At 46.0% G+C, this 13,423-nt stretch overlaps 1 protein-coding gene across 3 annotated transcripts in view; it reads right to left on the minus strand.

Moving 5' to 3' along the window:
* Positions 1-13,423, minus strand: part of ABCC5 (ATP binding cassette subfamily C member 5) — a 201,748-nt gene that overhangs the window by 128,208 nt on the left and 60,117 nt on the right. For all 3 annotated transcript variants that reach the window (XM_063916576.1, XM_063916578.1, XM_063916579.1), the window contains exon 6: positions 11,109-11,342. In XM_063916576.1, coding sequence (XP_063772646.1) covers positions 11,109-11,342 — 234 coding nt within the window. The remainder of the gene's footprint in view (positions 1-11,108; positions 11,343-13,423) is intronic.

A 13,423-nucleotide genomic window follows, 5' to 3' on the forward strand; every position in this document is an offset into this window, starting at 1 on the left:
AATACCCCCGACATAGCGCAGATGTTCCTTTCACACTTTAAAGAGGTCTATGACCCTCAGTCGACGTGCTCAGTGGATGACTTAGACCTGTACCTGTCCAATATTCCCCTTTCCAGGCTTTCCCCCGAGGCCAGGGATATTCTAGATGCGCCCTTGACTTTGGAAGAGGTGACTGTGGCGGTGGGAATGTCTTCCTCTGGAAATCTCCGGGAAACGATGGTATCCCCACTGAGCTGTATAAACAATACATACAGTTCTTTGGTTCCAAGCTGCATGAGATGTATACAGACATGTTTGCCACTAATCAACTTCCTCCCTCAATGTCAGAGGCCGTAATTATTGTACTGCCAAAGCCCGGTAAGGATCCCAAACAAGTGGAGTCCTACAGGCCAATCTCCCTTATCCCCACCGATGCCAAGATCCTGGCAAAAATCCTTGCGGTCCGGCTCAACTTGGTCATTACCTCTATAATACACCAGGATCAATCTGGCTTCATGCCGGGGAAATCCACGTCCATTAATTTGTGCAGGCTCTACACTATTTTGCAGACTCCCCACGACTTCCCCTCGGATGCGGTTGTAGTTTCTCTGGACGCAGCTAAGGCATTCGACAGCGTCGAATGGCCGTATCAGTGGGGGGTCATGACATGTATGGGCTTCGGCCCTAACTTTATATGATGGATTAAATTGCTGTATCAAAGCCCTCGCGCCAGGATCTTGGTTAATGGCTATGTCTCTTCCTCATTTGCTTTGACTCGGGGCACCAGACAGGGATGCCCCCTCTTCCCCAGCCTTGTTTGCCATAGCCATTGAACCCTTGGCTTGTCTGGTCAGATCCCACCCGGACATTGGGGGAGTTGAAACGGGCCCATGTACTGACAAAATAGCCCTTTATGCGGACGATCTGTTACTTTTCTTACACGACTACAGTGTGGATATGCCTATAGTGTGGCAGGTCATAGAGACCTTTGGCGGCTTCTCTGGTCTCCGCATAAACTGGTCCAAATCATTTATAATGCCCATTATGAGCTCTCCTCCCCGGGTCCCAAGGATTTCCCTACCGCTAAGATGGACAGGCCAGTTTAAATATCTTGGGATCCAGGTTACTAACGACCCTTCGGATTTCATATCCTTGAACCTTGTCCCACTTGTACAGCTGATTGTGCGCAAGTCAAGGGCTTGGTGTAAACTCCCGTTGACAATGACAGGCAGGTTCAGCCTTAAGATGATTGTTTTGCCCAAACTACTGTATGTTCTTTCGCAATCCCCTGTATATATATTCCCGGCCTTCTTTAAGAAATTAAACCGTATACTGACATCTCTGATATGGGCCAATAAAAGACCTAGAATAAAGTTAAATACCCTCACTAGACAAAAAGTTGACGGCGGCTTGGCCTTACCTCACTTCCAAATATATTATTATGCGGCCCAGCTGGCACACATCAGTATCTGGTTGCGGGGAGGTGAGGAGGCTGGTCTGAGTTAGGCATTTCTCCGATGCTACTACCCGGACCTTTCTCCGGCGCAGATTCTGGTGGGGGGAAGGGGGAGGGGGGGGGAGCGCTTCTCGGCTGTCTCCTCCTATTGTCTTTCAGGCCATGAAGATCTGGCAGGCTTTGATACGTATGCTTGGGTACGATAGTATGGACCCGGATACTCCCCTTTGGCACTCCGCATCACTCCCTGAACTGGGTTCCCTTGAGGGGGGGGGGGGGGTGGTATGGGCCCCATACTCAGTAACCTCCATATTTCAGTTATATGACAATGGTATAATGAAGTCCTTTCAACAGCTAGAGGAGGAGTTTGGTCTCCCAAATTCTTACTTATACAGATTTTTACAGCTCAGGCATGCTTTACAATCACAGTTCGGGGATTCACCCCCGGCGCTCCTCCCTTTCCCCATAAAGACCTTTCTATGCTCATTGGGTCGGGTCAAGGTGATCTCCTTCACTTACTCGTACCTTATAAAAACAATTAATGCAGACCCGCTCCCGACCCTTCGGGAGCGCTGGGAGCGTGATCTGGGTCCCATAGATGCGGAGGACTGGGAGGTGGCGCTGGGGAACTCGAACCAGGTCACCAAGTCATTACGGTTCCAACAAATCCAACTCTTTATATTACATAGATCATATATGACACCGAACAGGTTGGCCAGGTTTGGGGCAGGTGGCGCAGCCGCCTGTCCTAAATGCGGGGCCGCTGGCGGATCATTCTGGCACCTGATCTGGGAGTGTCCATCCTTACAGACGTTTTGGGCTGGGGTCGGGTCGATTCTGGAACGTACGGGAATACCGAGAGGAATGTTGACTACAGGATTTTGCATTCTGGGAGTAGGAGGACCTGAATCTGGGTCTAAGTGGGAGGACTTGTATGCTCACAGTATCTGCGCCATTGCTAAGGTGTGTATTGCGCGGACATGGATGGCCCCACGCTCCTCTATGATGTCTGCATTTAAGGCCCTGGTGAAAGACACAGTACTGAAGGATAGGTATATCTATATGAAAAATAATGTCCTTCCTAAACATGAGAAGATATGGTCATATTGGATTAATTCTACATATTCTTCCCCTGCCCTTAGAATTTAGAACCTAAAGAATTTATAATTTGACATGCCGCACGTCCTCTACGACAGCTAGGCTACCTGGGTCCCGTGGGGACGAGCCGGGCTCCTCTCCCGTATTATACACTGTAGGGATAGCGTACCTCACTTCGCACAACTGTATGAATCTAGGCTTGATGGAGTTGTTTTGGTTTGCTCTGCTTATGGTTCATGCTGTCTTTTTGGTTGTTTTCCCCCCTCTTTTCTTTTCGGTTCACAGGTGTTTTGTAGGCTTTACTAGGCCTTATAGTTGGAGGGGGTGGGGTTGGGGGGGGGGGGGGGTTATTGTAGAATTACGGGGAGAAAACAAGAAATGTTAGTATGTGTTTCAATTTTGATTGCAGTTTTCAGAGAATCTGGTGTATTTCGGATTGACAACATACAGTCCTGCGAATACTAGCTGCACCACGTATTTATACATAATGTTTGAGAAGGATAGGTGCATGAATATATTGTATAATAATAACTAAAGTTCCCAGTATACACTGAAATGTCTGTAACGCTTTCATCCGTGTTGAATAAAAATACTCTATTCAAAATATAAAGTGTTTACATTTCTTCAGCTCATTACTATTTCAGTAGTAACATTGGAACGTTGTAAGGACTTTGTGTGTCCCACAGAACTTCTGGAACAGTCTCCTAATTTCTTAGTGAATGTGCAGTACTTTTATTATATATTTGATAGAATATACTCAAAGCGCAGTGTAGGGTCTTAAAAGAACATTATGCACGCCTCATCTGTGGCCAGTAGTAACCCTGCAGGTGGTGGAAAATTCTCACCTGCACGTAAGAAAGGTAACTGCACAATCAGAGACAGACCGTGATATCACAATAGATTGTCTCACCTGTTAGAAAGAACAGTAATGGACCAAACACGGACACAAATGGCTACACTCATTGAGGAGGAATAGCACAGGCTCAGCTTATTCTGACTAGAATTCCATTGGCATGCAAGCAAACCCAGGGGTATATTTACTAAGGTCCCGATTTTGACCGAGATGCAGTTTTTTCTTCAAAGTGTCATCTCGGTAATTTACTAAGCAAAAATCACGGCAGTGATGAGGGCATTCGTAATATTTTGGAAGTCCTAGGAAAAAAATCACGAATCAATACACCATCGGTCAAATACGCCTGCAATTTGGTAGAAATCGGGAATTTACTAAAAAGTGCAAATCACAAACACTGCCGACAATAGCCAAACACTGCCGTGCAGAAATACAAATCGTAAAAAAGTGCCAAAAAAAAACAGACCTGCTTTTTTATCCCGTGTTTGGAAAGGCATGCAGGGGATCCATGAGATCCGTGCATGTTTATCAGTGGGAAGGGGATGGGAAAGAGTTATTTTTTTGAAAAAAAATTGCGCGGGGTCCCCCCTCCTAAGCCAAACCAGCCTCGGGCTCTTTGATCCGGTCCTGGTTGCAAAAATATGGGAAAAAAATTGACAGGGGTTCCCCCATATTTAAACAACCAGCACCGGGCTCTGCGCCTGGTCCTGGTTCCAAAAATACGGGGGACAAAAAGCGTAGGGGTCCCACGTATTTTTGAAACCAGCACCGGGCTCCACTAGCTGGACAGATAATGCCACAGCCGGGGGTCACTTTTATACTGCGCCCTGCGGCCGTGGCATTAAATACCCAACTAGTCACCCCTGGCCGGGGTACCCTGGAGGAGTGGGAACCCCTTCAATCAAGGGGTCCCCCCCCCCTCCAGCCACCCAAGGGCCAGGGGTGAAGCCCGAGGCTGTCCCCCCCATCCAATGGGCTGCGGATGGGAGGCTGATAACCTTTGTTGTAAGTTATGAATATTGTTTTTAGTAGCAGTACTACAAGTCCCAGCAAGCCTCCCCCGCAAGCTGGTACTTGGAGAACCACAAGTACCAGCATGCGTCGGAAAACCGGGCCCGCTGGTACCTGTAGTACTACTGCTAAAAAAATACCCCAATAAAGACATAACACACACACCTTGAAAGTATAACTTTAATGCATACATACACACCACCATATACACATACTTACCTTATGTTCACACGAGGGTCGGTCCTCTTCTCCATGTAGAATCCATGGTGTACCTGTTGAAAAAATTCTACTCACCAAATCCAGTGTAGAGGGCTCCTCGGGTAATCCATTTGTAATCCACGTACTTGTAAAAATAAAAAAACGGACACCCGACCACGAACTGAAAGGGGCCCCATGTTTTCACATGGGACTCCTTTCCCCGAATGCCAGAAACCCCCTCTGACTTATGTCTAAGTGGGTTTCTTCAGCCAATCAGGGAGCGCCACGTTGTGGCACCCTCCTGATCGGCTGTGTGCTCCTGTACTGTCTGACAGGCGGCACCCGGCAGTGTTACAATGTAGCGCCTATGCGCTCCATTGTAACCAATGGTGGAAACTTTGTGGTCAGCGGTGAGGTTACTTTCGGTCACCCGAAAGTAACCTCAAAAATATTTTTTCACATATTTTTGCAACCAGGGCCGGCTCAAAGAGCCCGAGGCTGGTTTGGCTTAGGAGGGGGGACCCCACGCAAATTTTTTTTTTTAAGTTTAAACATTTTTTTTTTTTACAAGGTGCACAATGAAGCCCAGCACGGATCTCTCAGATCCGGCCGAGATTCATTGTATTAAAGTCGGCAGTGTTTTACAAGTCACTCACGTAAAACACTGCCTAAAAAAACGAATGACATCGACATCGGAAAAACCGAAAATGCAGAATACGGCAGCTTAGTAAATTAGTCGTAATCAATTCAAAAAGTTGCATATTTACACTTTCGATGTCATTCGTGATTGAACTTTGACCTCAAACGGGAAAATACGATTATTAGTAAATTTACCCCCCAGTGTAAGAAAGGACCAGGCATCCTATCAGTGTATACAGGTGTGACACAAAATTAATGAACCCCTACACATTATGCGACCCACCTCGAGATGCCAGACGGCCGATACTGAAAAATGGTCTAGTTCCCAGACCTTGCCTAATGACAGATCATCAATTTATTCTCCTAAATAAAATTACGTTTTAGATTTCCTGCCCTTGGGAATTTCCTGGCAATTCAGTGATATACCGACGGACATCGGTGCACTCATCTGCCAATTGCTTGTAATTGCCAGATGAGTTGGAATGCTGGTGTGCATGCGTTCAATGCGTCAAATTGATTTTCTCCTTGGAACACAGCAATGCCAGAAGTCTTCCTTAAAAACAAAGCAATTTTCCATTCCTAACATAACTGATTTGAGAACTGAACAGGAGTGACTTGAAGCCTGGAACAGACAGTACAAAACAGTATCTTGATCAACATGTACAGGCTCGTCACAAGCTGAGCAGGCTTTCAAATGCTTCTTCTTACAGGGCTTTATCTACCCCACAAGGTTTAGATGCTATACGGACAACCAAAAAGCTGTACCAGTATCTCCCACTCCTTAAGCTAATGAATAGAAAAATACAGTACCCCTTGCAAGGGCGATGACTGGCTCTTATGGAGAAGGCTTAGTATCCATAGCAATTTTTTAATCAGCGAAAAACAGGAAGACAGAGTCAGATCGCAGCACTATTCCCAATGTGTTGCACCATCTGTATGAACACTGAACCAGTGTTGAACGAACATATGTGCAGAACAGCCAAGTCCAGCACTGCAGAGCACCCTCTTCACATTTATTTTTGTAAATTACATTAGCACAGATGGTGTAATGGTTAGCACTACTGCCTCACAGCACTGAGGTCATGGGTTTGATTCCCACCATGTCCCTAACTGTGTGGAGTTTGTTTATTCTCCCCGTACTTGCGTGGGTTTCCTCTGGGTACTCCGGTTTCCTCCCACAATCCAAAAATATACTGGTACGTTAATTGGCTCCCAACAAAAATGAACCCTAGTGTGAATGTGTGTGCGTGTACATGTGATATGATTATAGATTGTAAGCTCCACTGGGGCAGGGACTGATGTGAATGGGCAAATATTCTCTGTAAAGCGCTGCGGAATATGTTTGCACTATATAAATAACTGGTAATTATAATAAATAAGATTTTACTTACCAGTAAATCTATTTCTCGTAGCCCGTAGTGGATGCTGGGGACTCCGTAAGGACCATGGGGAATAGACGGGCTCCGCAGGAGACATGGGCACTTTAAGAAAGAATTTAGATTCTGGTGTGCTCTGGCTCCTCCCTCTATGTCCCTCCTCCAGACCTCAGTTAGAGATACTGTGCCCGGAAGAGCTGACAGTACAAGGAAAGGATTTGGGGAATCCAGGGTAAGACTCATACCAGCCACACCGTATAAACTTGTGATAACTTTACCCAGTTAACAGTATGAACAACAACAGAGCATCAGATCAACCCTGATGCAACGATAACATAACCCTTATTTAAGCAATAACTATATACAAGCATTGCAGAAGAAGTCCGCACTTGGGACGGACGCCCAGCATCCACTACGGACTACGAGAAATAGATTACCGGTAAGTTAAATCTTATTTTCTCTACCGTCCTAGTGGATGCTGGGGACTCCGTAAGGACCATGGGGATTATACCAAAGCTCCCAAACGGGCGGGAGAGTGCGGATGACTCTGCAGCACCGATTGAGCAAACATGAGGTCCTCCTCAGCCAGGGTATCAAACTTTTAGAACTTTGCAAAGGTGTTTGACCCCGACCAAGTAGCAGCTCGGCACAGCTGTAGTGCCGAGACCCCTCGGGCAGCCGCCCAAGACGAGCCCACCTTCCTAGTGGAATGGGCCTTAACCGATTTTGGTAACGGCAATCCTGCCGTAGAATGCGCTTGCTGGATCGTGTTACAGATCCAGCGAGCAATAGTCTGCTTTGAAGCAGGGCCGCCAACCTTGTTGGCTGCATACAGGACAAACAGTGCTTCTGTTTTTCTGATCCTAGCCGTTCTGGCCACGTAAATTTTCAAAGCCCTGACCACATCAAGGGACTCGGAATCCTCCAAGTCACGAGTAGCCACAGGCACGTGTCCTCAACTCCGCTCTATCCATATGGAAAACCAGATAGGGGCTTTTATGTGATAAAGCCGCCAATACCGAAACTCGCCTAGCCGAAGCCAAGGCTAACAACATGACCACCTTCCAAGTGAGATATTTTAACTGCACCGTTTTGAGTGGTTCAAACCAATATGACTTAAGAAAACTTAACACCACGTTAAGGTCCCAAGGCGCCACCGGAGGTACAAAAAGGAGGCTGAATATGTAGTACTCCATTTACAAACGTCTGTACTTCAGGTAGAGAGGCCAATTCCTTTTAAAAGAAAATGGAAAAGGACGAAATCTGAACTTTTATGGAGCCTAATTTTAGGCCCAAATTCACTCCAGTTTGCAGGAAGTGAAGGAGACGACCCAGATGGAATTCCTCCGTAGGAGCATTCCTGGCCTCACACCAAGAAACATTTTCTCCATATTCGGCGATGTTTTGATGTCACGTCGTTCCTAGCCTTTATATGCTTAGGAATGACCTCATCCGGAATACCTTTGTCCGCTAGGATCCGGCGTTCAACCGCCATGCCGTCAAACGCAGCCGCGGTAAGTCTTGAAACAGACATGGCCCCTGCTGCAGCAGGTCCTGCCTTAGAGGAAGAGGCCACGGATCTTCTGTGAGCAATTCCTGTAGATCCGGATACCAAGTCCTTCGCGGCCACTCTGGAACAATGAGGATTGTTCTCACTCTTCTTTGTCTTATTATTCTCAACACCTTGGGTATAAGAGGAAGAGGAGGAAACACATAGACCGACCGAAACACAAACGGTGTCACCAGGGCGTCCACAGCTATCGCCTGAGGATCTCTTGACCTGGCGCAATACCTTTTTAACTTTGTGTTGAGACGGGACGCCATCATGTCTATCTGGGGCAGTTCCCACCGACCTGCGATCTGCGCGAAGACTTCCTGATGAAGTCCCCACTCTCCCGGATGCAGGTCGTGTCTGCTGAGGAAGTCTGCTTCCCAGTTGTCCACTCCCGGAATGAACACTGCTGACAGTGCGCTTACATGATTTTCCGCTCAGCTTAGAATCTTGGTGGCTTTCGCCATTGCCACCCTGCTCCTTGTGCCGCCTAGGCGGTTTACATGAGCTACTGCGGTGACATTGTCCGACTGAATCAGAACTGGTTTGTCGCGAAGTAATGCCTCCGCTTGACGTAGGGCGTTGTATATGGCCCTCAACTCCAGGATGTTGATGTGGAGACAAGTCTCTAGACCCGACCAAAGACCTTGGAAATTTCTTCCCTGTGTGACTGCTCCACAACCTCGGAGACTTGCGTCTGTGGTCACCAGGATCCAGTCCTGAATGCCGAACCTGCGACCATCTAAGAGGTGAGCACTCTGCAGCCACCACAGGAGAGACACCCTTGCTCTGGGGGACAGGGTGATCCTCTGATGCATTTGTAGATGTGACCCGGACCACTTGTCCAGTAGGTCCCATTGGAAGGTCCTCGCATGGAACCTGCCGAAAGGAATGGCTTCGTACAATGCCACCATTTTCCCCAGGACTCGATTGCAGTGATGCACTGACACCTGTTTTGGCTTCAATAGGTTCCTGACCAGAGTCATGAGTTCCTGAGCTTTTTCCATTGGAAGAAAAACCTTCTTCTGGCCTGTGTCCAGAATCAAGCCCAAGAAGGTCAGACGCGTCGTAGGAACCAACTGTGACTTCGGGATATTGAGAATCCAGCCGTGTTGCTGTAACACCTTCAAAGACAGAGACACGCTGTCCATTAACTTCTCAGGAGATCTCGCTTTTATGAGGAGATCGTCCAAGTATGGGATAATTGTGACCCCTCGCTTGCGCAGGAGCACCATCATTTCTGCCATTACCTTGGTGAAAATCCTCGGGGCCGGTGAAAGCCCAAACGGCAACGTCTGAAATTGGTAATGACAATCTTGTACAGCAAATCTCAGGAACGCCTGATGGAGGAGGAAAATATTGGAACATGAAGGTATGCATCCTTTATGTCCAGGGAAACCATAAAATCCCCCCCTTCCAGGCTGGCGATGACCGCGCTGAGCGATTCCATCTTGAATTTGAACCTTTTCAAGTATAGGTTCAGGGATTTTAAATTCAAAATGGGTCTGACCGAACCGTCCGGTTTCGGAACCACAAACAGGGTTGAGTAGTAACCCTTTCCTTGCTGCAGTAGAGGAACCTTGACCATTACCTGTTGAAGATACAATTTTTGTATTGCATTCAACACTAGCTCCCTCTCTGAGGGAGCCGCAGGTAGAGCCGATTTGAAAAACCGGCGAGGAGGCACCTCTTCGAATTCCAGTCCGGTGTCGGCGCTGCCGACGGAGATCTGACATTCATACACTCCCCCCTCCTCCTTAGGTGAGCCTTCCACTTCATACATGTCGACACACGCGTACCAACACACCCCACACACACAGGGAAGCTCTTATCTGAAGACAGTTCCCCACCAGGCCATTTGGAGAGACAGAGAGAGAGAATGCCAGCACACACCCCAGCGCTATATAACCCAGGCAAAACACAGAATGTTTCCCCAGTAGCGCTGAAATAACACGTTTTTCGCCAATTATGTGCCCTCCCCTCTTGAAAAACCCACTGTCACCTCAGTAAGCAGGGGAGAGTCCGGGGAGCTTCCTCTCAGCGCTGTGCTGTGGAGAAAAATGGCGCTGGTGAGTGCTGAGGGAGAAGTCCCGCCCCCTCGGCGGCGGGCTTCTGTCCCACTCAAATTATTCAAAAACATGGCGGGGGCTCTTTATATACATGTACAGTGCCCAGCTGTACATGTATATATGTGTTTATGCCATAATAGAGGTTTATATTGCTGCCCAGGGCGCCCCCCCTGCGCCCTTACAGTGACCGGAGTGTGTGAGGTGTATGGGAGCAATGGCGCACAGCTGCAGTGCTGTGCGTTACCTCAGTGAAGATCACGAAGTCTTCTGCCGCCTTTGAAGCCTTCTTACTTCTCATACTCACCCGGCTTCTATCTTCTGGCTCTGCGAGGAGGACGGCGGCGCGGCTCTGGGACGAACTCCAGGGTGAGACCTGTGTTCCGACTCCCTCTGGAGCTAATGGTGTCCAGTAGCCTAAGAAACAGGACCTTGAAACTCAGAAGTAGGGCTGTTTCTCTCTCCTCAGTCCCACGATGCAGGGAGTCTGTTGCCAGCAGTGCTCCCTGAAAATAAAAAACCTAATTAAAATACTTTCTTAGCAGGAAACTCAGGAGAGCTCCCTGCAGTGCACCCATCTCCTCTGGGCACAGTATCAAACTTAGGTCTGGAGTAGGGGCATAGAGGGAGGAGCCAGTGTACACCCAGAGTCAAAGTCTTTCTTAAAGTGCCCATGTCTCCTGCGGAGCCCGTCTATCCCCATGGTCCTTACAGGGTCCCAGCATCCTCTAGGACGTTAGAGAAAAATAGATTTAAAACTAACATTTTAAATTTAAAAGAATTTACAAAGCAGAGATCCACTGGCTTTAGTGAATATGCTTAGTGTAGGAAAGAAAAAAAAAAAAAAAAAAAAACGGAGCATGAAAATATGCTAAAGACAAACCTCTCCCATGGATTTCTCTTTTATATTCTTCAGCTTAAGGATTTTCTTAAAGGCCATGGTCAGTATTGCCCCTCGAAGTCGCGAACCAGTCCGATAGTTCAAAGCCCACGTGAACGCCAAGGACCACGATCGCACAATCTCCGTCATCAGTAGACCAAATACTAAAAGTAAACTGTAGACGAGGTCCGTTTCACTCTCTTGAGTATATTCCAAGAGGCTTTTCACTACAAACGCCTACAGGGAGAAAGCCAAAGAGGCGTGAGGATTCTTTCCATTTTCACTGAACACCTTTGACAAGCTTTATGTTAAGTTAGAAAACACTGCCAGATTTTCGCCCATGAACCAAAGGGAAAGTTGTTTGAGGCAAGTGTGCAACATTCTGACTTTTGTTTTGTGTCAAATAGGATATAAATATCTGCTCCCAGTAAAAGCAGAGGGAGTTATACCATTGAAAGTAAGAACTATTCAGTTACACAAACGCATCATGAACTGAATGGCAGAGATGTGTTCGACAGGGCTCACAGTATTCCAACTTAACATAAACTTGCTTGATCAGTTATCTGAACTAAAAATATACTAGTTTTACACAGAAATAAGGCATTAAAAAATAAATAAATTAAATAAAATCTTAATGCATATACTTAATACATTCGTTTTCAACGTGCGCATTGGATAAAAAGGAACAATTGTACCTACAGTTGTACGGGGAAGAGAAGGACATTTTGGCAATAAAATTCCTGAAAATAAATATCAGCAACTTATTACTATGGAAAACATTACAAAACGAGACATTTTAAGAAAAAAGTAAAAGAAAAAAAAAAAAAAAAAAAATTAAAAAGAAAAAGTGCAAGTTAAAACAATACACAGTTAACTTTTTACTCTTGACACTTTAAGCTTACCCAGGCAACCTGTATTTTCTTCCAATATACCAAAGGTCTCACTGGTTCATATTCCAGCCGGCGCTTTCAAAATGCTCTTCCCTATTTCTGTCATTTCCGTAACCTCTAAATAAATCCATTAATTTCCACTATTTCAAAGCTACATCATAACAGGTGAACGTATAACTATTAGGTATAAAAAACTATGAACTTATGAAAAAAACAAAATTTTATTAAGGGAGCGAGGTGTATTTCACCACAAAGATAAACAACTGGACAGGCACTTCTGTAACAGATTCGCATTGACATACAATTAAGAAAGAACACAACTCAGCAAGCAGATAAAATACATCTCATGGCAACAGTACTTCTTATAACAACCAGTCTACCAAACAATTTCAAGAAATCATAATAAAATAAAATGTAACGAGCAGAAACCCCTGTCTATGGCAATTTTTCGATGAACTGCTTCCAATCTTTTACTCATCACGAGGAGGAAAGAAAAAGATTTTTGAGATGGTATACGAAGATTCAACAAAAGATTAGAACGATAAACAGCTGGCTGTAATCTTTGAGTCTCTTCCAGTTCATGAACATCAGTCTGTAGAGTTGCGCCAAGCACTCAGTTGGCATGCAGTTGGCACAGATTGGGAGAAGCTTTGGGAGCATTTGCCATCAGTGGGAACGGAAGAGGAACCTGAAGTTACGCATTGCCCAGCCTGCCTTTCCTATTATTACAGGAGAAGTCCGATGAGTCCATGTCCTTAGAGGTTTCCCAAATCAACCGGTGTTGGGATAACTTTCAGCTCATAATTATTTAGGGGGAAAGGCAGCACTCGGAAAGGCGAAGAATTTGCACAAAAGGTTGCTTGTTTGGAAAGGCAACACTGGGGAGTCTGCTTGTATGGAATTTTGGCATTGGAGGATGAATCAATCTACTAGTAAGACACTGGTTATGTATAAAAAGGAATTAAAAAATAAATAAAATAAAATAAAAATCACATAAAATAAAAGGCAAAATGATGTTGAAGACCTGCTTCTAAGAGCCTTGCACAGGGGCTGAGAGCTGTCTGCACCTGCTGACTGGAGATAAAAGCAGCAATTCCCCTAACCAATGCAATAAGGGCTAATAGAAGTGCTCAGCATTCAGAACTCATTTTGTTTGCCAGGTGAACAAAAACAAAATGTAGAATGGGAAGCAAATAATAAAAGCACAGTTAAGAGTTAATGGGAAAATCTCTGCAGATTAATGTTACCATAGGCATAAGCTTCTTGTGGTTGTAAGCATTCCCGTGGAATAAATATGACCTTACCTTAGGTCTTGCACTGCGCGGGTTTCTGCCCAGCTTGCCTGGCTCAATCTGGCCGCAGAACTGCCACCCTGGAAATTCTAAAGAATAGCTTCTGTCATTGGTTCCACTACATAGGTTACGTTAG

Source organism: Pseudophryne corroboree, chromosome 4, assembly GCF_028390025.1.
Source record: "Pseudophryne corroboree isolate aPseCor3 chromosome 4, aPseCor3.hap2, whole genome shotgun sequence".
NCBI classification, from domain to species: domain Eukaryota; kingdom Metazoa; phylum Chordata; class Amphibia; order Anura; family Myobatrachidae; genus Pseudophryne; species Pseudophryne corroboree.